The sequence below is a fragment of the Motacilla alba genome, chromosome 1 (assembly GCF_015832195.1).
Source record: "Motacilla alba alba isolate MOTALB_02 chromosome 1, Motacilla_alba_V1.0_pri, whole genome shotgun sequence".
Taxonomy (NCBI): domain Eukaryota; kingdom Metazoa; phylum Chordata; class Aves; order Passeriformes; family Motacillidae; genus Motacilla; species Motacilla alba.
The window spans coordinates 38,304,343-38,330,565 of NC_052016.1; the positions used below are offsets into that span (position 1 = coordinate 38,304,343).

Sequence of the window (26,223 nt, forward strand, 5' to 3'; positions counted from 1 at the left end):
CTTACACCAGCACCGAGGCACTGATTGCTTGTAAAGGTGTTGATTGCTGATAAAATATTATCCACGCTGTTGCCTTCTGCTATAAGGCAAGGCGACCTGGTTTCAAGGAGCAGCACGGCGACCCAAACTCACTAGGGTCACTTGGGCCAAAGACGCGCGCTGACACCAATGTGGTGGACGGTCAATGGCCTTTATTGACTTATCTCGTGAGGTTAAATAGTCCAGGGGGCTTCACTACGTCAGAGGGGGTCTGCAGTACCATCTATGGTTAGTAAGGAGTGGAAAGTTACTAGAGTTAGGGGGGTTACATTCCTAGGGTGATCGCTTATCTCAGGGGATTAAGGGGAAAAGGAATCCTGCTGCTTTCCGTCACATTGCGTGATCTTCCGTTTGCCTGTCCCTATCTACCACACCACACATTGTAGTAAAGTTCTGCCCAAATTTTCTTTTTGCAGCTTTCCAATTTCCTTTTTTCTTTTTTTATTGTGAGCACAATCCATGTCAGCTGCACCTTCCGCCTGGTGTTTGGACTCCCCCACTCAAAACCAAACAATTTCTATCTATCTGTGTCAGGACATATTGCAGGAAAAAACTCCTTAAGATCAAGCATCAGAAATCATTTATATTCCCCTTTTCAGTGTTGTCAAGAGTGTGTATGGACGAGCTACTGCTAGATAAATATCAGGTACTTATTATTAATAGCCCTTAAACCTTGCACTATCTATAACTGGTAATATCAGTATGTTATATTCTGACTCACATTCTTTCAATAACCCATATTCTAAAAATTTTTCAATAAGCTTCTCCAAATTTTTACTTGCCTCCCACTTAAGAGGATATAATTTTTGCTTTACCAGTTTGGCTTCAAGTTTGAAAGTAATCCTTACTGGTTTAGCCACTTTTGATCATCCAGGCGTCTCAGTCATCTATAGCAGTGGGGTTAATTCTCTACCTCCTCTGGGATTTCTTCCAGCTCTTTTTTTATTTCTGTAACGCAAAAAATCTTTGCCACAACAGCGTTTGATTCTGGTATTTTAATTTATATTTCTTCATCACAGAAAGTTATTTAAGCTTCCAATTTTCCCAATAAATCTCTTTCCAGCAGGGGCATAGTTGATTCAGGCACATACACAATGGTGTGTCTCCCACTGTTTTCTTAGTTAAATAGTAATGTTTGTAAAAGAAAAGACTGTTCTCTTTCCCCCTATTGCACCCACCATGCTTACAGGTTCCAAACTAAGTTTTTCTCTACACATAATAAATATCAAATAACTTGCTCCTATACCGATTAAAATGAACTTTTTCATTCCCCAACAGGGAGCATAAGCGGTGACCATGATGGTCTCCGTAGCTTCTTGATTGAAACATAAGGGTCTAGTAACTTCTTGGTGAGGTTTGAAAGGTTACACATTCCAAACATAGACTAGTGATATTTCTATACCTTATACTTTGCAAGTTCCTAATTATGATCATAGCTATAATATAATTTATTAAAAAAAATAAATTATAAAGCGAAATTAAGAATCAATGAAAAAAAAGTTTATATTTCGCGACCGAGATTTGGTCTCTGATAGCCGCAGTCAGAGGGTCAGCGTCAAGCCCGGGATCGGCGCTGGGTGAACACAGATCCAAACTCTACCGCTTCGAATGCCCTCTGTTCACCAATGCTGTCTCTGCCGGGCTAGTTTTATACGGCGTTTTTCGCCCGGGGCAGAGTTTCTCCTGTTCTTCTTGTGGCTGTACATATTAATGTAGTTTCCTTTTCTCTGTGCTGGGCTGAACAAAACCGTTTCTGGGAAGTGATGAATGCTGATTGTCAGGTTAAGGGAACGTGGGTATTGGGATGCACATCCTTGACGACACTGGCTATCTTGATCACCAATACTTATCGGGTATTCATGGCTTGGGCACCTCTGGACTGTCTCGGGAAAGAGCCCATTTCTGCACGGAGCCACGTCTTTCGTTTGCTAATTAGGTTTCTTCTCTTCGCTGCCATCTCCATCTGTGATTTTACAATTTGTGAAGCCATCTTTCCCTGGCTGCGGCTCGTAGTTTTAATTTTTTGAAGACTTTTTCGTACAAGCACAACTTATTTCATGTATATTTTACACAAGCACGAATTATTCCATAACATGTATCACAATAGCTAACCCTTTATTATGACTTAATCGATTATTTGATCAAAATATTCATAACAATGTGAATATGTGTCTGCTCACTAAGAACTTGCAGGGGTGGCAGATAAAAGCCATATCGTTTGTGGAGCTAGAGGTGACGAATAGGAAATGGCTTCTGGAGAAGAGATACAGGCATGATTTAGTGTCAGCCCATCGCATACTGTGTAGATCTTTGGAGAAAGCTGTTTGTTGACAGGCACACTGTAGGAAACAGAGCTTTTGCAGTTTAGGAGAGTACTTATCCCATGTCTTGACTTCATCCTGTGCCATGGACTTCATGTCTATTGCTGTCAGAACAGAGTCACTGGAATGGCTCAGGTAAACAAACTCATTTTGCACATTATCCTGCAGGAGTATTTCCCATCAAATCTCTGCTAAGCCCATTCAGGCTGAGTGTCACCACCCTATCTTAAATGCATAAGACACCTCAATCTGCAAGCTGCAAAGTAGCCCATTCCTTATTTATATAAGTTTTTCATTCCAAGTTAGGTGAGTTTATCACAACCTTGAAATTCATTAATTTCCACCACAAACTTCCATTTGTGTTCTGCTTTTTATGAGAGAAGTGCATTCCTAGCAGACTTACCTGGTAATATTCATGATCCTTTCCAGCTTTCAGAAGGTTGCCACAGATACTTACAATACATTTACAAACAGACATGTCAAAATGAAGACACTGGCTTTACTGTGCCTGTCTTTACTTCCCCTTCCAAGACACACAAGATTTCCCGTTGGGTTAGGGTGGCATAGATGTTTAGCCAACAGCCCACAGTGCTCCCTTTGTCCTCCCCATCCAGGTGCCTTCTGAGGCAGCCAGCACTCAATCCAAGAGGGTTAGACAAGCTGGTGTCAACACCTGGCAGCAGCTTCAGCATCCATCCTGTAATCACTGGAGCTCCTTGTCCCTCAGAAGAGGCAGGGCTCAGCAATTTTCTTCAGGTATTCCATAAAAAGAGAAATGGAAGCTGTCAACTGGCACCATTTTGGGATATCTCAGGTAATGGAAAAAAGCCCCAAGGCCAGTCCCTGGAGGGACAAATAGCTCTGTAACTGTTGTAGTCCAAGGCTGGCTCTGTGCATCCAGGTAGTGCTGAGTCTGAGGTAAGCTGCTCTCCTGGAGTGCTGGTGGCACACCTATTCTTATCCATATACTCATCATCATCATCGAATATTCTGAATATTGGAGGGGACCCACAAGGATCAAATCAAAGTCCAGTTCCAAGATGTGTGCATTTTAGTGGTCTGGCCAGGATGACTTATCTGCAAGAGAGATGGTGCAGGGTACATACTTGTTCTCAGTGTTAGGAAAATTAATCCACAAACATCAGAGGTTTATGTCCAAAAAAGAGACAGAGGAGTCCTTTTACTTTATTTGAATAAAGGGAGAGGCCATGGGGCATTCTCCATGGCTCTCTCAGCCTTTTGGAGGACACAGCCTCCCTTTTTATCCTAATTTCCTGGGCACATTTCCCTTCTCTCTTTGCCCATTGGCTGAGGTACTGAAGATTTCCCTCTAATGTATAACTCTCCCTTTTAATTTTTAATTGATAGGGAATTTAGGGGTTTTTCTTCCCCATTGTTTCTTTCATCTTTCAATGTCTGATTTCATTTATCAGCCAACCTGAAGTTTATTTGTAAAAGCAAATATCTTTTTCCATTCATCAATCAGTGGAATCCTTCCCATTTCTTCTTTTATCTCCCAGTGTTAGTTTTATCTACCAGCAGACCCACAGCTTCTTTGTAAAGACAAATCCGCTAGTCCTCTCATCAGTAAGCAAAGCCTGACAAGACATGAGTTAACCAACAGCTGATTTAATGAAATAGAATAGAGATAGGAGTATAGACATCAAGTTAATCTAAGACCCCTTCAGATGCTGGGCACCCTGTGTTCAGGCAGCATTGCTCAAGAGCAGAGGGGAAACCCTGATGGTTTGGTAGGGAGGGTGATGAAGCTTTGCTGACACTGTGAGCGAAGTCTCTCATGAGTGGTATTTGTGAGCACTTCAGCTTTGACAAAGTTGTGACAGCACGGAGAGATCTGGCAGCACACAAGGCAGAAGAACCATGCTTTCCACTGAGCTGAGCTTCAGGTGTTTCAGGGAAGGTCTGTGTGCCGCAGGGAACAGCTGGGGCCCTGCGAGGAGTGTCCTGCACAGAAGAATAAATCACGTTTTTCCGCCAAGGAGGTATTATCATCCATTTGAAACTTAGAATCACGCTTCAAAGAGATGGTTCAATTATTACGTTTTTTTAACTGGAAACTCATCAGGGCCCCGGCAGCTCATCTGAGGCGTGAGGAAAGGAGGGGAGAGCACTGCTGGGGGCAGGCGTGTTTGGATACGTCATTGAGAGGCACCAACTGTGGCCCCGCGAAGTTCTTCCGTTTCGTCTTTCGCCAGCCTGTGCCCGCGGAGCCCGGGGGCGCGCCTTGCGCTTGGGCGCACCTCGAGCCGCGTCTGCAGGGACAGAACCACCAGGAGGACAGCACCGCCAGAGTCCACCGGGAAAGGAGAAGCCATGTACAGGAGAAAGATGAGAGGGTAAAAGAAATTAAAAAAAAAAAACAACAACAAAACAAAACAAAACAAAAAAAAAAAGCAGTCCAGCTTCAGCTCTGTGCTGGTGCCGCTGCTGGGAGCCGAGGGCGCCCCTCGCCCCGCAGCCCCGGGGAGGGCTTTGCGTCCCTGCGGGCTCGGGAAGGGCTCGGGCAATGCACCTGAGCGGGACCTTTGTCCCCGGGGTAACTGCGGTGCACCAGGGGCTGCACTGGGCTCCGAGCCCGCTGGGGAAGCTCCCGGTGGTTTGGAAGCTGTCCCGGGAGCCGTAAGGCATTGAGGAGCAACAGGCGCTGGGAAGAGCCCGGGGGAGATGGGGGTGTTGGGGAAGGGCGGAGGCGGGAGCTGGCTGGCCCCGACGCCGGGCTGCGAGAGGGGCTGAAAATGCCTCGTCCTTGCCCGGCAGTCGCCAGGTCTTGGGACAGCAGGTGTTATCAGCCAAAATAAAGTGTCTCAGACCATTTTCTCTTCGAGGGAGGGGGAAGTTTTAATGCGAGTAAGAAAAGAAATAAGGAAGTGTAAAGAATGCGCTTAGTAAAGAAGTGCCTCGGTTGTGCAAAGCATTAGCAAGGGACAAAAACCCGTGGATTAAAGAAGTTTCGAGAAATTTGTGCTCATGTATTTTTAGACATTATCATTATTACTGTTATTATCTTGCAATGAGCAGAGCTTTAAATAATTTCTAATAAAAAGTGTTAGAGGAAGGAAGGAAAATTTTTCAATATCTATGATGATGCAGTTTATGACACAGTTTTTGTAAGAGATATTTGTATTAGGAGCTGTTTTTGTGAAATTAGTACATTTTAAAATAATCTCATTGCATTCCTGTTCAAGTTACGGATGATGGGACCATACAATTGGAAATACATAATTACCACATTTTAAAATGTATTTTGTAATCAGTCAATGCATCTTCAAGTTTAATGCACATTTACGTAGCAGCTGCATATTAATTAAAAATAAAATAAAGCCTAGGAGATAGTTACGTTGGCTGTCATCCCTCTGCCATTTTCTGCCCTAATTCCTCTAAACATTTTGGGGTACAATCCGCCTTTCAAATTATTTGTCATACTTTACAGTGCGTTTCTCTGCAGCTCTCAAATTCTGAAAGGATTACAAGTTCCCCTCTATGAGATTGACGGACCTGATTTAGAAAGAAAAATTATAATGTTTTCTTCTTTATATCTTTAATTATTTGCTAACTGTGAATTTTGTCTCATATTTGTATCAATGTGTTATGTGATCGATTTTTTTTTTTTGAGTTAGGCTCTATGTGTATACGTGTACCATGCATGAAGTGTCCATGAAGGACGCTTGGTGATAACTGCAAACACTTTAAAAAGGAGTCGAGGTGATTGCATGAATTCGGGCAATGCATCTGTAAACTCACAATTTACTTTAAGTATTCTCTTATCTGTCTTGGGGAGAAAAATGAACGCTGCCTTTCTGTATATATTCTGTAGTATGTGAGTGTTTTATCATGGTTTTAAAATTTCTCATTTGTCCTTCTGGTAGTGTTGTTTAAATTTTCATTAATCTACTATTTAAAAATAGCAAGTAATAGCTGTAGCAAATATTAATAAGAATGCAGACTTTTGGTCGTATTTTACTAAGTTGATTACACCATAAATTTCACTCTGCTCAACACATCTCTAAGGTGTCTGTATTTTGAAGATTTGTGCATTTCAGGATTGTTCTAAAGAAATAGCTTTATGTCCCTGAACACAGCACACCCGTTGCAGTAGCTTGTCCAGAGTGCAGTGTTTTACGGTCAAAACACAGGCAAGAGGGTGCTTAAGACCTGTTAAAGTAAAACTTGAAAGTTTCAAGTTGTTTGCGTGTTATAATCAGATGGGAACATCTACAGGCACCTTTGAACGAATCAGATCGCTGTAATCTGTTGTGATCTTGCTTTCAAAAAACCTGAATCTTCTGTAAAAATTAGATTAACTGACTTGGCTTGAATATTGGGAACGAATTAATGAATTAATGAATTTTCTTTGGTGAACTTCAACCAGTCACATATTTTATATATTTATTGTGAACATATGATATAATTATATATATATATATTCCCTAAAAATTGAGTTTAACAGAGATTTAAGCTAATAGACATTAACTTCCAAATAACATAATATAAATAGAAAAAGTGCATCTCTTTTAACATCTCAAATGAGAAAGCATAAAATTTGAGTCTGTGCTTCAATTTTGTCTCTCGTAGTGTTTTTTTTATCAACCTACTAAAGGAATTACGTATAATAAAATAGTTATTCCTGTACCATAATTAAACATTTGGTTACATTTACACTTGTTATTACATTTACATAAATTCAATAGAAAGTCTGATAAATAAATCTGCATGTGCGGTTTCTTTGGTTGATATAAATGGAGTTGAGGTGGAGAAGATAAAGAGGGACACACCCCGTGGTTTATAAACTGGTCTGTGTGCCTATGTATTTTTATGTGTAGGAGGCTGGAATGAGGAAGAAGACAGGGTAAGAAGACAAAGCCTTCTGACTGACTCAGATAAATGAGATACTTTTTTACATAAGTGATAAGTTCTGCAGATAGAGAATGTGTGACAGTTACTTTACTTTTTCTGCAAGATTTCATTTGTCCGTGGCTCAGACTGGGGGGGTTTTGCAACTTTTTTTTGTTGTGCATTTTGTTTGTTGGTTTGGTTTGGGTTTTGGTTTGTTTGTTGGTTTTTGTTACTAATGAGTACTAATCTATAAAGCAATTTACAGGCTTATTGCTTCTCTCTTCAGAATCTGATAAGTTGTCTACTAGATTTACTCTGAATTATTCTAATGTGGAAAAACATATATCTGAAGTGCGTTCTCATATCAATCTCTGTATTAGGCAATTGTACAAAGGCTACATAGTGCCTCTGGAGGCTTCAGTATTTGTGCATTATGGATAATTACTGAGTATAAAAGATATATTCAAGACTACTGGCAGCCTTTGTATAAGTCCTTAACTGACAATATTTAGAGGTCCGTTCTGAACTCAGATAATATCCATCCTAGGAGTTGCATCTTTTTGCATAGACAACTTCTTTCCTCTTCTCTCATGTGGGATAGTGCTGACTGTACTAATCCTTATGAAAGTATAAACAGCAAGAGAATCCAATAAGGAAAAATATTCAGCTTCGTAGTGCATCAGTGCATTTATTTTCTTTCTTTTTTTTTCTTTTTATTTTTTGTATTAGTTTTTACAAAATTCACAACAGCTCCGTACATTGAAAAGAGCTACATAGGAGCCTTGTAAAAATGCCTGACACACAAAAAATATAGAAAGCTTTTAGAAATACTCCCACTGACAGGGAAGAGGACAGGCATCGGGAGGGGGAAGATGGTGGAAGTTCTGCATGCAGCTGTAGAGGAGGGGAGGATTAACAGTTCAGGATTTGGTTCCTTTAGTTCCTTTACCCTGCCTGGTGCCTGCCTCTCCATTTTCCTTGTGTTGCTGTCTCGTGCTTTGCCCTTCTCAGTTCTCCTCTGATTTCCTCCACCCTCCCCCTTTTTAATGTACTGGAGTACTACTGAAAACAAAGCTGTAACCAGTGATTCCTTGAATTTTCTCTTCTGTTTCAGCATGTATATATCTAAGAGGGCATTAAGAATACACTTTGATCCCTGCAAATTTCCAAAGGAGACATACCTACTGTGCGAGCTGCAGTGGCGTGGGAGCACCAAGTTTTGGCAGCACTGGGTCAGGAATGACCATGATTATGAAGATTGCCATGCAGAGCAGTACTTCCTGGACGAAGTCTTTGAGCCAAGAAGCTACAATATCTGTGACATGACCTGGTACCTGTCCTGGAGCCCCTGTAGGGAGTGCTGCGATATAATCCGGGATTTCCTGGAGGAGCAGCCCAATGTGAACATAGACATACGAGTGGCACGGCTCTACTACACAAACATTCCCAGATATCGCGATGGCCTGAGGGAACTTCACAGCTTGGAGGGAGTGACCATTAAAGCCATGGAAGCCGAAGGCAAGGTTTCCCGTGCTTTGTGGGACTGGGGAGGGGTGAGCTGGTGAATTTTGTGCATGGGTGAATTGGGTGTGGGCTTGCTTCTATGGTGCCCCATGTCTGCTCAGCTTCTTTAGGGGCACAACCATCACCAGGCAGTGAATGAGAGTCACATCCCAAAAAAAAAGATGTTTAGGTAGTGCAGGAGAAGAAAAAAAAAAAAAAAAAAAGAGCAGGACCCTTAGCGACCAGATCTGTATGAAAATTCTCTTTTGTTTAGAGATACCATTCTTATGTCACTCCTGAGGGAATGGGGGATATGGTCCTTCTCCCTTGTCCTAAATGCAATTGGTGGGATAAGGCTGGCTGAAGAGCTCCTCCGCAATTAAGGGAGGGAAAAAATTGCCCAGAGTGAATGGCATTGGTTCCACATAGGGAGTGGACAGCATCCATCAGCTGACCTATCCATGGTCAAGCTGTTTCTGTGGTATGGACACAAGGAAGAGCTTAAGAAGTCTTGCTGCCTGAGCTTCCCTGGTATCTGAATAAACTCAGGTTAATTATCTTGCTTCTCTTTCTACAGACTATAATTACTGTTGGGAGACCTTTATACAACCAGGTGTCAACTATTATTTCTCACCCAATAATTTTAAATCAGAGATACAGAGGAATCGTACAAAGCTCGAAGATATCCTTCAGGTCAGTACACTCTGAGAGATAGAGGGGATCAAATGAAATGATTTTCAGTCTGGGGCAACTGAGCTGTAAAGAGCAGGAAAGAAGCCCTTGTTCACATGTAGCTCTAGTTGGACTGTAGAGTCCAACCAGACTCTTGAGGCTTTTGGCTTCTGAGAAAAAAAATGTACTAAAATCATGGGAACTGTCCTGTTGCACTGGGAGAGAAGCACTGTGAATATTTTTCCATTATATTGATGCCATCTTGGTTTTTGCCTTTTTTCTTTTATATGTTCTCTGTGTTCTTTGCGCATATGTTTGGAGCTCTGTAGCCTATCATTGTATTCTAGCTAGTTTTCTCAGTACTTTTCTGTGCCCTTTCCCTAGGCAGGAAGACAAAACAAATTCCAGAGCTCCAAGCCCCAGGGGTACAAGGCCTCCTGTCTTGGTTCTTCCTGGGAACCAAGGTTGAGAACAAGGTCTTTGAGACACATTTTCATAAACAAATACAGCTAGTACCAAGGGAGGGCTCCAGAGAAGGAGCTTGACCTGGGGGAGAGTTGCATTACCACTTGTCCTCCTAATTGGGGCTTTCTATCAATTAGGCTAATTTCCTAAAACCAATCAAAACTATATTCACCTCATGTGGGGGTGCTTTTGTGCACATTCTCCATAACTGCCCGTGGAGGCCTCCAAATAAAAATCTACTTTTATATTACCTCCTATACTAAAATTATCTCAGGTTTCATTTTTAGGTTGAAAAAGGCAACAATATTTTGAAGGAAAAGCTGTGCAGTTTTTCTCCTTTGGGTTCCAGGGTGGGAAATTCCTCAGTTTTTACCTGGAACTCCAGTCTCATCTCAGAAACCCTCCACCAGATTCCTTTTTAACCTGGATCTGAGCATGGGTTTCAGTTTGCCAAATGGTGCTACTCAGCCCCTTTCTCTCAATGTCTGCAGTGGTCTGACACCCCCCAGTTATTGGGCCCCTGCATACTTCCTTAAAATCCCTTCCAGATTCCATGCAGTAACTTCTGTGACTGGCTGGAAGGGTACAGTTTCTGTGAGATGAGAAAAGCTGTTCAAAACAGAACAACCTGGGAAAATTCAGCCTTTGCTTCTGTTTAGTGCCAGACCTCTTGAAAGGCAGGAGAGAGAAAGGTGTGTTCAGCAAGAGTGCTGAAAGTTTGTGGCCCTGGAGACAGGACACTTTGCTTGGATGAACAGGTCCACATCCTTGGCTGGGAAGGACTGTATTTTAAAAAAAATCTAGCAAAACTAATATAAGTGCTTCAGCATTTTGATTTCAATGTATTAGATTTTTCTGACAAATGCTATTTTTAGTGATTGAGAGTGAAAGAACTCTATGGCTATGTGGGTCATTGGTTATTTGGGAAATCCATTTCATATGGCATATGTGGAAAAGCAACATTTTAGGCTACTACAACTAATTGCCCGCTTCTGCTATGTCCATTTCAAATCACAGCAGGTTCAAAATGCAATTGGAGGATCTAAATGTCATACTTCTATTTCCATTTCAGGGTCTTCATTTGTAGAATCAAATAATCACAGAATATCTCAAGTTGAAAGGGACCCAAAAGATCATCAAGTCCTTCTCCTTGCTTGGCTATCTAAAACTAAACAACATGACTAAAATCAGCATCCATGTTATAAACAGTTATGTAGTAGCTGGCTTTCACTATAATTTGTTTGGTTTAATTATAAAATTGTAATTGTTTTTAGATAATTAGTATAAGTCTTAAATTGTTTTTAAGTGTGGTAAAATTTATAACTGCTTGTGGGCAACGTAAAAGGGGAAATAAGGCTTTTAAAAGATGTAAGTGGGCTTGCAAAAGGTGTGTTTTAAGATATTATTATTGCAAAATGTATATTCAAGATAGCATAAGTGAAGAGCAGGAGACCATGAAGGAAGAGCATCAAGCTTAAAATGCCATCAGAAGACCATCAGAAGACCACCCTAGACTGGCGACGTCTGCAACTATTGAATTGTGCAAACGCTGCAAAAATCTGAAGCAAGATTGTAGTCAACTGGCCCAAAATAAATCTGCTAAATCTTCTGAGGAAGTAATACAACTGAAACAGTGTAAAAGACTGCAGGCAGAAGAGGTGGGTGGGTGTGCCTGGCTGTGGCCATGCACCCAGTGTATGCTGTAAGTGTTGCTTAATGATTATCCCCTATTATCATTTACTAAAACTCTTAAAAATTTAAGAGGAGTGGGCTTAGTTTTTGATGTCAGTGAAGAATCTTTTCCTAATGTCCAGGCTGAACCTCCACTAATGCAGCTTCATTCCATTTACACCAGTCCTATCACAGATCAATGGCTTCAGGATTACATAAATTTCAGGATTAGCTGGTCCCAAGTGGAGAATGCAGCACTTGCTCTAGTAATATTTCATAAAATTGGTGACTGCTCAGCTCTTTAGTATCCAGATCTCTTTGCGGGGCCTCTTTACCCTCAAGGGAATCCACAGATCCTCCCAGTTCAGTATCATTGGCAAGATTACTTCATTTTGGTTCCTACATTTGATTCCCCCATTCAGATGATTTATAAGAACCTTGAAGACCAGTGGCTGTAAAAATGAGCCCCAAGGAGCCCCAGTGGGGGCAGGTCACTCGCCTGATGTAAACCCGTTGGCTGTAACTGTTTGAGCCATCAGCCAGCTGCTCACCCAGGGCCCTGTGGACTTTTCCCGCTGTGTGCTGGACATTTTATGCTGGAGGTGAAGTACTGAGGCCTGAACGAGGGGCCTTGAGCTTCACTAACGAAGTGCTATTAGCAATATGATACGTGTATCATTTTTTGGTGAAACGTGTATTCACCTTTCTGTATTTAGAATCTGGACAAGGCCAGGTCTGTTTTTCACTACCTCTATTTTTTCTATCTTTCCTTCTTCCTTTCTCCTTCTGGTTAAAAGTTTAACTCACTGCTGCCACAGGCTGCTCAAAGATCGCTGTTGCCACATGTTGTTCAGAAAGGTTAAATCTGCAGGCTGTTCAGAAAGGTTTAAATTGTTGCTGCTACAGACTGTTGAACCATCATACAGTTTTAATTGCTGCAGCCTATAAATAAAACTTTCTAATTGATTGCTTGGTGTTTTGCCTTAATTTAGCCCAAGGCTGTTCCAAATGTTGGCTGCCTCAAAGGAGGTGGTCCAGACATCCCTCTCAGGACCTGATAATTGTCTCTCAGAATAACCTTCTCCATAACTTTACCAGGCACTGAAGTGAGACTGACAGGGCGTAATTACCAGGGTCTTCCTTCTTACCATTCTTAAAACATTGGAACAACAGTCATCTTCCACTTGGCCAGGAACCTTTACAGACTCCCAAGACCATTGAGAAACAATGCAAGGTCCTGCAATGATATTGGAGCTCCTTCAGTGCCTTGGGAAGGATCCCATCAGGCCCCATGGATTTGTGCTCATCCATCTGGGGCAGCCTCTCTTGAACCAGTTCAAAGTTGTCTCTGGGCTTATCATCCCTTCAGCTGTGGTCTTCCAGCACTGGGCTCCTGGGGTCCCAGGGCCCATCATCTGGCAAGAGATGGGCAGGATGCCAAAAAGAGCATCTCTGGAGACTTGTTGTCCTCAGATAGCCTTGTTTCCTACCTCATGGTTTGAGGTGAAGAGAAGTGAACTTTAAACCACAGAAAATGCCCCATCAGGGCAGAAAGCCCAGTGCAGACGCTGTATCCAGCAGTGACAGAGGACTTATTTTCCACAGAGAGCAGACAATCCTGGCCACCAGATGTGGTTTGTCATTATCTGTCCCACTACCTCAATACCCACAATGACTGTGTTTGGGAACCCTGCATCTCACCTTTAGTGTCCATATATGGACCTAGTTTCACCCTGTCCTGCCATCTGCATCCACATTTTACTGGAGTAGAAAATTCCAGAAGCTTATAGTTAGCCAGATAAATAAGCACTTGTCTCTGTTTTAAACTGATCAACTAATCCCAGTAGGTGTCAGTTCTTGCTGTAATAATGTCTCATCATTAATCACTGAAACACTAGTCTGCACTGGCAAGACTGTGCTAACCTAGAGGATTTCCCCCTGCTTCAGTGGGAGCTCTGACATGTAACCGACAGCAGCACTTGATTTTAAAATGCAGCTTCAAAAATCCACAGATGCTCTGTTCAGCAGAAGCAAATCCTCCATCCACCAAGAGGTGTGACTGTGGAATGATAATTACAGTACCCATGGTCATGGCATTTCAACATCTCCACTCAGATGGCTAAAAGAAGTAAGTAATTATTTTTATTTGCAAGTCCCTCCTGGACCTGGGCCACTAGATGTATCCACTGGAAACTCCTTGTGCTTTTAAGATGCTTTTGAAGAGGCAGAGAAAACTGATCTCACAAGTTGTTATGGGGGGTGGGAAAGAGAAACATGGATGATGTGAAACTGCTGAACAAAATTTATAAAGTGGACCAAGTGTTTCCCTTTCAGTCTCCAATCTAACTAGTTGTTGGCACAGGCTGCCAAACAAAGGATATCACAGTATAACCTTCCCAGCAGCTTTGGGGGTGGTTGTTGATGCCCTGTCTGTGCCAAGGCTCATTTTCCTTAGTCCTTGTTTACACTGTCCTGTTGGCCTTGTCTTGCCACGCTCAACCCATTCACATCACAACCAGCTTTTGTCCAAAGCAAGCTTGTGACATTCCAAGGTCACGAGCAAAGAACCCCAAATTTTTTTCACAATAAAAAAAGAACAAAACAATTATTATGGTCTGTGCCTCTTGGGGCCCTGAGGACTTAAAAAAAAAAAAATTGGTTATCTTGACTGCCCTCACTTGTGGCTTCCACTGACACACTGCCCACAGATGGCCCAGGAACTGATATGTTTAGTACAGACTGCAAAGAAGAAAATTAACTCCATTCTTGATGGTGCCCAATGGTTGTAATGCCTGGTCCTGGTAGATATTTTCTGCTTTTGATGGAGGTTTTGCCTCCCATGACAGCTACATTTTCCAGCTGAATTTTGGAGAGAGATTAACCATATATTGTTGTCATTGAGCTATCCCTGAGTGCTTGGAAAAGACAATCTCAGAACTGCAAGTTCCTAGAGCTGCTCTGAACCGTCTCCTTGGTACAACCTATAGAAAATGGTTGCTTTCTCTCAAGTGAAGCCCACCTGGTTATGTGGTCCCCCTCATATTTAAAACTCTGCCAGTTGTGTGATGACTGACTCAGGCTCTCAAGCAGGGCGTGGGCACAAATCCCCATGGGATTAGGGTTTGGGGTATTTATTGCTCTGCTTTGTGCTTTGACAAAGTGTGTGCATTGAAACAAAGACACAGAAACTAAGCAAAATCAGAAAGATAAATATATAGAACTTCTGTGACTCAAAGTAGTGTGAGAAGACTGTAGAAGAATTGCTTAGAGTAGAAAAACATTCCAAAATAGAGATATGTTCACTTGCAGCTTTTTCTTTCCACACTGACTCCTCATGAGGTATCTTTAATGAGCTGGGAAATTCTTTGATTCCTACAACCTCACCAGTTAATGTGAAAGAATCATATTACAAGGGTATCAGGATGTTTTGTTACTGAAGTAAGCATGCAGATAAGCCCTTCTCACTAGCCAATTCTTTTTCACTTTGTCTGCATCAGAGCTCTGCCTGCACATCCTTGTGGCTGGCTGCCGTTCCACGTCACTGTTCAGAGTCAGCCTCATAAAGCTCACCCAGCAGTGGCAGGGTGCCACCAGTTATCATAATCTCTTATGTTTCGGTTTCCACACGGAGGCTGAGCAAGAGTCTCAGTAAAGTGTGGTGAAGCTGTGCAGACTGCAGAGAAAAGGAAAGCAAAGGTACTGGGAGAGATAAGAGTCATAGGTGGATGTGCTTATCAGAGTTGCAAAGTAATATGCTACCAAGGAGGTGTATTTGTGTATCTACGAACTTGTTTTTATATGCATTATTGCATTATTGTGCATACACTTATCCATAAATATCTTAATGAGTGTGAATTCCTACTTACAGGTTCATACATAAACACATTTTAGCCTTTTTTAAATGTGGAGGTCACAGAATAAATTTCAAAAGGCTCTGTGTGGTTTTTCTTTCCATAAAAAAATATAGATACCTACTGAGAAAATTCCATTAAATCCAAGTAAACACACGGTGGATTTTCCTTTTACTGTCAAATGTGTCAGCAGCAGAACACTTGAACTAACACAGGATTTACCATTTCAAATTAAGTCCAGGAGGCAGCCTGTTAGTGGAGGCTGAGACTTAAGCCTCTGTGGCATAAGTCCCAGGCTTTTGTCACATTTAAATTTAACCTTTTTCTTTGCTCCCAGACTTCCACTTGGTGATTCTCACCTCTTTCCAATAGATCATCCAGCTAGAGAATATAAAGCTCAGTACCTGTAAAATCCTCAGGGATTTGCAAATTAGGATTTTAGCTGATTCAAACCTTGTCCCTTTTTGTCTTCTTTGATGTCTGATTTAACTTTCCTTCTGTGCTCCTCTTTCTCCTCTAACTTGTCCATCTTCCTAAATTTCTTCCATATATTTCCATTTCTAGGACTTTGTCTCAGTCCAAATTTGTTACCAGATGCACATCTTGGGTAGTCCAGGGTCAGATAAGCTAAAAGATGCTTGAGAAAAGGGACAGTAATGTAATAGTCATGCTGCAGATCTGTTTTGCTGCAATCTCTTTCCTGGGAGACATCTGAAGGGACCTAGCTCCCTGATGCTCTCTCCACCTCTCTGTCACTCAGTGCACATCCTGGAGACCCTTTGTAAAATGTTCTCAAGAAACTGTGATGCTTTTAGGTTGTTTTCCCTGGTGAATCTGGTCAAATGTATACAGCATGTCTCTGCTACCACCAAAGGGAATATTCTCATGAAGGTCTAAGGAACCTGGTGTTTAAAGAAGGCAAGAGTGAGTGTCTGTCCACCATTCTACGTACCCTTTGCTGTGTATGTTCCTCCAAAACGCATTCAGGTTCATGAGGCATGCATATGAGGGTGGTAGTGATTTAAAAAAAAATCCTTTTCCTGGAGTGGTTGAGATATATTCAGATGTTATCAACAGCTCAGCATCACAAACCACCTCCACATTTATCTCTTACATTACCTTAAGCAGTTTCTGTAAGGGGACATAATTGACTGCATGAGAAGTAGAATGAAAATTTTACCACAGTTGTTTGAGTAATATGAGACTCCACCTATTTAGATAACCCTTGCTACAGGCACGTAGCAATTTAAAGGGATACTGGGTTACTCCTGGTTGCTCATAAAAACAAACCAAAGAACAGGTTTCCCGCCTAGTTGTATGATCCTTCTCGAGGTCATCATCCTCCTCTTGACTCACTGAAGCATGGTCCCCATAAACAGAATGTGCAAGTCCTTCTAGAAGTATGAAAATTCACTTGTATGGTAACCTTGTCTTCCTGATTTTATTAGGGTTTAAGGAACTACTGAATTTGGAAAGGATTAGTCTTCTTACATTAGGCCAACAGAGTAATATTTCCAATTTTTTTTTTTTTTCATTTTGGCTCTCCACCATCTCATGCAGCACATTCAGCTTCCTGGAGACACCTGAAAGTGTTGCATTGCTGATTCCTTGCTTGGACATTTTTCCTTCTCCACTTTCTGTGGCACGTGGCTGGTTTTCTGTCAGGAACTACTGCTGCTAATCAAGCCAGTCCTTGCAGATCAGACTAATCATCTCTAAGTCTAATTCACCTCTGCTTATTTGTAAATATGTACTGTGAGGACAGGGCAGTGAAGGGAGCTCTACAGCACCAAAGCATTTCTCGTCTCACTGAGAATCAAGCCCACGAACTCAAAATCATGTTAGCTAAGGATGGTTTTGTTTCAACAATCTCTTGAGTGTTTGAGTTGCTCCCCTTCACTCTTCTATGGTAGGAAATAATGCAGCCACCAGGGAACAATTCTGTGCTGAGAAGTGAGGAGTGACCTTGCAGCAGAAGAGGCCCAGAGGGCAGACTCTGTGTTGGCACTGCCTGATGACCTGCCACAACCACTCTTCTCCTTGACAGAGACTCCTGCCTGTGCCTGAATCCCTACTCCCTCTGAACTTCACCATTTATGTACACTTCCAGTTTTTTTCTGTCCTGGTGGAAAACGGAATACTTTTTAACAACAGAGTACTGAGAGCTTGCTGCAGAGAATACAAATATATCACTCTCTTAGGTTTAAAATCCCACATCTGGCTTGGCACCGAGGAAGGCAATCTCTACATCATGCATCAGGCCAAAAATAATTGTGTCACAAAACCAGAAAAAACTGTGAGTGACAGAGACCAATTCTACCTAAGCCGTGAGAAGAATTCTTTTGTAATCCCTTTCCTCTGCAAGCCAGTTTTGGGTGTGTCAGAGGAAAGTTTCTCACTAGAAACCAGCATTGCTTCAGTAATTTTTCAGATTAAATGGGAAATATTCTTTTGCTGCATCTTGTGAGAGTTACAGAACTCATCACAGTAAGGGGATGCCCAGTTCATAATGCTGAGCAGATGTCTCGGGGCACTGGAAAATTTAATATTTGCATCAATGAACTGATATCATGACCAACAGGTTCTGCAGATACTCCACAGGTGGCTCAGGTCTTGCTCTCAGTGTCCACATGAGTACCGAAATCTTCTCAGTTGTGATATTTCAAAAATATCTGGATGTTCCCTCACAACAAGGTGTCCACTGCCAAACTCTCCTGGATGGTGGGAAGCTTGCTCAGAGTCAGCCTGAGAGTGGCTGCCCAGTCACTGACTGCAGCTCAGGTCACACACATGGAGTGTCTTCCTTGATTGCGTTAGTGAGGACTCAGGCTCAAGGGGGTGTGAGCAGTCCTTGGAACTCCACGGGAGATGTCCCACCAAGGGAAATGGTAACCACCATCACCTGCTGGAGTTCCACAGACTCATGGGTTCTGCACATAATGTCTTCTATTTACCTCTTTCCATTGGGCTCTGCTCAACATCCTTGTGGCATCTGGGTGTCAGAAAAGTGACATGCCATGCCACATCTATGTGGCTTGATGCCATTTGTGTAGATGCTTTTCTCTTTTGTCGCATTGAGGTGACTAGATTTGTGATTCTGTTCTGGAGCCAGAGTTTAAAAAGAAATGTAATTTCTGTCTGCGCTGCAAAAAGTGGCTCACCTGTAAATTCCAGCTTCTGGAAGGTAACCTTGTACTCAAGGCCAGACCAATTTCTGAGTGGGATCACCCCCATTTGCAGTTCTTTGCTGCCAGGGGCTTGCTTTCAGCTTCAGACAGATGGATAGTACAGGTAAGCGTGAAGAAAGTCACCATAAGGAAGTGCTCAGCTAATCAGCAGCATTAATAAGGCCCAAAGATCAGTATTCTGATTCAGGAATAGAAACTGAAACTGAAACTACTGTAAGACTTATAAAGGCACACCAGTCTCCCAGGAAGCAATACACAAATCCAGAAATACCCATGGCTGCCATCAGTGCCAGAGGTAAGTACATTTATGTGAAAGGCAGGCCTGTTTCTCCATAATCAAGATATTTACTGTAGTTGTATCTAGAGAACTGGAGTGTAGTCACAAATGTGTTTTGTTGGCATGAGGATACACAGGAGACAGATGTGGATTTGTGTTTTATGTCTTTGAATACATTACTGTATCTTGAGTCTGGGGTCCAGCTTCAAACTATTAATATAATTTTGTTAACCTTGGTATGGCAGGAAGAATTCAAAGTCCAAAAGAACTTTTACTGTGAAAAGAGATCTCAAAGGCATTTAAGAATGGAGCAATTTAGTTAGCTTATGTATTCATCTATTTTATTTTTATTGTGATAAATAACTAGAATATTCTTCTTAAAGAATTAAGGCAATAAGGCTGTGCAAATAGTTGATCATGTCTCTGTTGATGTGGAAAACTATTTTCTTTGTGTTAAAATGTAATTTTACTCTGTGTAATTCAGAATTTCTCAACTTCAAGAGCTAAGCTGCAGAAAAATGCCTTTAGTATCTTAATTCTAAGTAAATTTAAACGAAATCTTTATTATATTATGTATAATTCATAAAAATAAAAATGCAAAACAAAATTATTTATATTTTATATACACTTAAAAATATTCTATCAAATAAAATGATGGTTCCTAGATCTTTAAGTTTCATATTGGTGGATTTTTACAAAATAAATAAGTAGCCTTGATCACCTGCAACTGTTTTCCTCAGACCCTCAGCTGGGAAGGGATGAATAAGTCATGGGGTCAAAGTTGCTTGTCACTATGGAAGATAAAATGTGTATAATCAGGCAGGTCTGTGTTGCCACCCTGCATTTGTTACCCTCCTTTCTGTACTAGTATTTTTTTTCTTGGCAATTTTTTTTTTTTGGGTTTTTTGGTTTTTTTTAGTTTTTTAGAAAGTTACGGATTAAGTAAAGATGGGAAGTCAGTCACAGAAATGTTTTTGTCTGGATTGCCAAGATTATGAGTACCAGTGAGAAAATGGCTCAAGCTTTGCCTGTTCTCATAGAAGTGGCTTGGAAGATTTAAAGGGCTAAGACATTTGATTCTGCTCTTCGATTAGTCAGGGAAAAACAGATTTCAGGAGTACTGCTGAAATCAGGGAATTTAAACTTGAGTGTTTACACAATCAACCATAAATGAGCTAAACTGAGCAAGGATTCATGTACAAAATAGTTTAAACAAGCATCAAGTTCAACTTCCAGGTAGGAGTCCATACCTCCTGCATCCCAGGGTGCCTATCGTGCTGTGCTGTGATTACTTATTGACCCCTTTTAGAGAAAAGCGATTTGACAGGGAGTGTATAGAACTGAAAGGGGTCTGGACAGAAAGGGTAGAGAAAATTATGTTTTCTGACCTGCTCTCCTCAGTGACTCACAAATCTTTTCTACACAGGTCCCTCATCCAGAGAGAACAACCAAGGGTAAGAGATATGTCACTCACTGTTGTCTGAGCTACTTGGCAATTTCTAGAGACAGCCTTGTGCCTTGTTTTATTCTTACTATCCCTTTCCTCAATCTTCTTTTTCCAGTTGCCTTGCTGCTTTGACTGGTGCTGATCTCTGAGTGGCAATGAGGTTGCTTACCCACCCAACAGTTCTCAAGGAGGTGCTGGGGGTGTTCTGAAGCTTTCATCAAATTCCAGTTCTAGATCGCTAAATCGCAACATTCTTCAAGCTGCTCATTTCTGATGGGAAAAGTTAGGAGTGGGAGTCCAAACATCATTGAAGTGCTAGGATCACAGTACTGCTGGTACTCTTCTTCAGGTGGAAGATGCAGCCAAGAGACTTCCAAAGAAATTACTCGCCTAGACAAAATGGACGGGTGTACCTGCTGTATGAAATCAGGTGGAGAAGAGGTTCCATCTGGAGGAACTGGTGCTCGAACAATCATGAACAACATGCTGAAGTCAACTTCCTGGAAAATCATTTCAGTGTCAGGCCACAAACTCCTTGCTCCATCACCTGGTTCCTTTCAACTAGTCCCTGCGGAAAGTGCTCCAGAAGGATTCTGGAGTTCCTGAGGTCACACCCTAACGTGACCTTGGTAATATATGCAGCCAAGCTGTTCAGGCACCACGATAACCGTAACCGACAAGGTCTCCGCAACCTGATAATGAATGGAGTCACTCTACGTATCATGAATCTTGAAGGTAACCCAGCTACTCTTTGTCTAAGTGCGGACTGAAAGTTCTGGGATTATGTGCACTCTTAGGTTGTAGCAGAGGTGATGGCTGGCTTTGGGGAGACCTAGTGAGTGCAAAAGTGTCTCTCTTCTGCCTTATTTCTTCTCCAGTCCTCTATAGCAGCAGGACCAGCATGGTCATTTCCTCTTGCCAAATCTGAAGATGAAGGGTTGGACGTTTCTCTAGCTGTCCACACCTCCTTTATATGCAGTGTAAAATCCTGTCCCTCCTACAATACACATGCAGATCAGCTTGCCTGCTCCATCAAGTAATTGGTTTCCTTTGGAAGTTGGACAAGAGAAGGACACTTGTCTCAAGGACACATTCAGATGATGCATCACAGAAGATATGTCTTGCGTATATCTTGACTTTTTGTGTGTGTATCTTGCTCGCCTGGTGATGTTTGGCTGTAAAAACAGTCCAGACAAGCAGCTCACAAAAAGGAATGTAAGGAATGTATATTTGAAGAGATGAACCTCACACACCTGTGTGGATACTTACCACTGGAGTGTGGAGCTACGAAACCCACCAGGTCAAATGTAATCTTAAAGGACACTACTTATATGGGGGTGCTGTCTCTGGGATCGTAGCACCAGAGCATTGACAGAAGCTCTGGCCATCCTACCAACACTAAGATCGATATGAAACGCTAAATGTTAGAGTGCTCACTCCAGGTTTTCCCTGATCACTGGGATAAGTCAGACAGATTCATGACTGAAGCAACGTGTCTTGGCAAAGCTGTGTTCTCAAGCACAAGGCTGCCAAAAGGAGAGCCTAAACAGCTCTGACTGCATGTACCACTTCCCTTTTCACTCCTGCCACTTGCTGATTCCTTCTCTCTTGGCTTTATGCCAGAGCATGCTATTTGTGATAAGGGTTACCCAAGCCACCACAATGATCAATTTCTCTCTCTGGCAATTCATTTTTAGACATATTGCTACTCTGTAGGGTTTTGGTTCCCCTTTCCATTAACTTATTTGTGCAGTTATTTGTGCACACCTTGTATTAATATCTTTGTCCTTTACTGTATTCTTACTGAGAAACAAATGACTCACTGACATGTTAATGAAGAAAGAACTGGGCATCCTTTCATCAAGAGTGGCTGGGTATCTCTCTTCTTAGATTACAGATACTGCTGGAGAAATTTTGTTGCATACCAAACTGGAGAAGACGATTATTGGCCCCAGAACGTCACTTTATACTTCCTTCTGAATAGCACAGAACTCTTACATATCTTTTGGGTAAGTAGATACCTGAAAAAAAACACCAAGAGTGAAAATAAATGCAAAAAATCCAAGGAAAAGGAGATTTGGACAATCCCAGCAATGGTGCTAGCATAAATGATAGTAGGAAAAATAAGCATGGGCTTGAAGCTGCATAAGCAGAGAGCCAAGCAGGCAAGAGATTGCCAGAGGACTATGCTGCTCATTGTGCCTTTTTGGCCAGGAGCAGAGAAGAGAAGAGATTGAGGACTACTCTCAGATTTTAACTAAGGAAAGGGTACATTATTTCAGCCCTTTGCATGAATCAGCTACCAGTTCATTACTTGCAGCTTACTGGAGCTATTTGACCCCAAAAGCTCCTTCAGTTCTGTAATAATGATTCAAGTATTCTCTTTTTGCCTCAGGACAGGGCCATGGATTTCAGTTAATTTCTAAGCAAGTTCAAAAGCCCAGATGGGTGGATTTACCTTCAGGATCAGAGCTTACATATTAGAGTATAATATGACCAAGATCTGCTTTCCATTTTTCTTGCAATCCATACAACTGCAGAAGTTATTTGTACAGCCTGATATCCTACTCAGAAAGAGGAAGTGGTCTACTGAACAGGAGAGAAGACCAGGACTGGAGTAAACTGTGGGGCTCAGCCACACTTTGTGGGGCAGGCCAGTTCTTGCTTGAACTGGTCCCTCTGTGCAGAATGGATGGCAGGAGGTGGAGGAAGGGATGCACAAAACTGCTGGCAGGAACTTAGAGTCACAGACACAAAACTAACCTATTTGTAGGATGCTCTGATTGCCTTGTTTTATTTCTGGCTGAGGAAAAGGTACACATTACACTTCATTTCAGTTCCATCCACCCCAAACATTACACAGGACTTTCAGTACCTCAAGTCCTGACCTTTCAATTTCTTGTCTGAGTAAGACATTCAGGTGACAGGATACACAGTCAGTAGCAATATCCAGTCAATCAGCTGATCTAACAAAGTACTTTATGCAATGTAATGGTTTAGGAGACGTTTTACCCTCGGCTTTCAGCCTTTCCGAGTCTCCTAATGCCTGAGATGATTAAATAATTTAGCAGCTTACGCACAATCAAGCGCAGGGTGCGATGCTTGCCGGGAGCTGAGCAGAGCTGTCTGCTGAATGCTCCTGAGTGCTGACAAACTGCTGCTGACTCAGCACGGTTCCCTGCTGTACAAGGGGAATGTGCCCTTCAGGTCTTGGTTTTAAAGAGCCAGCTAACAAATTGCCTGTCCAAGCCAGGCAACCTTGATGGTTTCTGCAGAGTCCTGCTGGTTGGGAAGCCTGCTGGAAGTCAGGCACTTGCTCAACTGCTCTGCTGTCTCAGCTAAACACCAGCCACCCCTCAAATGAATGTGAGCAGGACCCATCATCAGTAGTTCTAGCTACCAACCCTCCACAGAAGGAATGGGAATGTCTGTGTGTTCAGCCCCTTTGAACATCCTGCCCTGTTTTACTAATTATGCAGAGGTGTAATGAGGTGAGTTCCAGGCACGTGCTCCAGAGAAATACACGCTGTTGCATCAAGCCCTGCCCTCCCTGGCAGAAGAAGAACACTGAGGAACCAGAGGGGATTTGGTGGAGTCCCACTACCAAGGGCAGGGGATGGGGGCACTCGCCCTACGAGGAGAGGCTGAGCAAAGAGGCTTTCCTAGTCCTATAGAGAAAGTGGCTAAGTGGGATCTTAGTGCAAAACTGCAATTTTCCACTACATAAAGGCAGTAAAGACATAGCCAAACTCTCCTCAGTGATGCCCAGAGAGAAAACAAGGTAACACACACAAGCTGCAATGAGGGAAATTCCAGCAGGATAGAAGGAAAAAGTCTCCCCTGCCAATGGTGCTGTACTGGAACATGGAGAGGCTGTCACCTCCACCCCTGGAGACCCTGAGAACTTTCCTCTGAGCTGCCAGATCCAGCCTTGGAGTCAGCCATGCTGCAAACATGGTGTGGTACTAGAAACCTCTGGGGAGCCTTTCTAACACCTCCAAAAATCTGCCTTTCCACAGGATCCAACTCCACTTCCCCTGCATTCAGCTATGCAAGTTGCCACCTTTTAAATGTTCTGTTTCTAAATGGTTAGTGTTTCTAGAGTGGCGTACATGGCACAGTAAATTATGAGGTGCTACCCGGTTGTCTAGAAAAATGTATCTTGAGGGAGATTATTTCACACAATAAAGGAGGATCAGAGTGATCTCCTGGAGCAGATGCTTTATTTTCAAATTCTCTATCATGCTGAAGAGACAGCTTAAGCTTTTGGTATCAAATACTTCATGTTTTCTTTTTCTTCCTCCTAGGGGCTTCCTCCATTTCTGGCAAACTGAATGCTAATGAGTATCACCACCATGCTTCCAAGTGCAGTTTGTGCATCAATACAAGACCAGAAAAGCCAGTCTCTGGGAGTCTTTTCTTCTGCAGCCTTGCTAAGTTTCTTGCTGCCACCAGAGAAGACTCCTGGGCATTGCTAAGTATTGAAGAGAACAGAAGGAGCACATGAGAAGCCATCAGGAAGCTTGGATGATGTAGCCAGGCATCCAGGACACCCTGGTCTTTACAGACCTTTTTGAGAGTCCAGTGGGGATGAAGACCATGCCCCATACTCAGGCCTTCCACATCTGCAGATTCTGCAATCAGATTCTACAAGTGTCCTCTTGAGATGCCAGCATGTAAGATTTTTCATGCTCTGATGTGTTCCAAAGAAGTAATCAGCCATGCATTCTTGCTTTCAGAATTTCTTACAAAGATCACTTTTGTGTCCACGTGTGTATGTTTCAGAATATATTTCATACTATTAAAGTATTTATGCAATACTGTAATAATACTTCATTTTAAGGTTTTATTTATGAGTGTAAACTTTATTTATGACTATAAAACCAGTGTAATAAAAGGGAAGATGTCAACATTGTGGAAACTTTGCTTTTCTTGTTCAGCTCCTTGGTAGACATCCTTCCCTTGTAATTCCACGCTCTGGAGACATAGGTGTTCAGTGCAAACTGGGGAAACAAAGTAAAAAGCTTTTCCAGCTGCAGACACAGAGTGGAATGGTGAAGTAGGAGATATTGAAAGCTCTGAGCTCTCTTTACTGGAAGAAGGCAAAAAGAAACTACAGGTGTGTTGGGTCTTGCAGCAGTTTTGAATTTGAACAGCAAATAATGTAGATCATCTGAATGAATCATGTGGGGAGCTCCATGTGTCATGATTCCCAGCCCCTTCGAGCAGGAGGCCCACTGTGTGATCCCAGTGGGGAATGTGCTGGTGCTGGGATCCACAACATGCACAAATGATAACTTGAAGAACAAGGCAGGGGCTGGTGGGAACTGTGCCTATCTCCTCCAGTTTATTTATGCTTATAGCATCCTTTGGCCATGCAAAAATCTCCAGATGTTTAGCAGACTATTGAGACAGCCAGAAAAGCTGCAGGCTGAGGAAGCAGCTCCAGTCCCTGCAGTGTATCTAAGGCTGAGCACAGCTGTCGGGGGAGTGTCTCCTACGTTAGTCAAATCAAACAACTCCAAACAATGTATAGCACAGCCAAAGTTTTCTTATCCCTGTCCAGGGCTTCATATTGGATGTTACATGCTCTCTTTCTGGACATTATAGTGTTTACTCCTTGTTGCCTTAGGGAGCAATCAAATCACTTGATCAACGTGCAGCTTATTACAGCAGGGTCCATAACCATTCATGCCCAGGGGTCAGCCCTTTCCACTGAAGGCAGGAGGACAAACTTTCTCTGGTCTGTTTGGAAGCTTGCCAGTTCCAAGTCAGCCCAGTGAAGTTTTTCACACTAGTTTTATCTGCCAGAGTGAATTTGCAATCTACTGTATCTCTGCTGTGTTCCTGCTGGCATGTGAAGCCTAGAGGTGGGTCTACCACACTGGTAGCCTTTAAAGGTAACCACAGAAGGCAGCTGGTCTGCTCTCATCTT

The 26,223-nt window shown here is 42.3% G+C and overlaps 1 protein-coding gene across 1 annotated transcript; it reads left to right on the forward strand.

The window, feature by feature from the left end:
* The first annotated feature begins 4,458 nt into the window (after positions 1–4,458).
* Positions 4,459–25,068, forward strand: LOC119703498 (DNA dC->dU-editing enzyme APOBEC-3F-like). The gene is made up of 7 exons (XM_038143464.1): positions 4,459–4,717; positions 8,329–8,732; positions 9,295–9,410; positions 10,927–10,940; positions 20,602–21,023; positions 22,179–22,297; positions 24,596–25,068. The coding sequence occupies exons 1-7, from the start codon at positions 4,695–4,697 to the stop codon at positions 24,620–24,622; spliced, it is 1,125 nt and encodes a 374-aa protein (XP_037999392.1). The 5' UTR covers positions 4,459–4,694; the 3' UTR covers positions 24,623–25,068.
* The last annotated feature ends 1,155 nt before the right edge of the window (positions 25,069–26,223 follow it).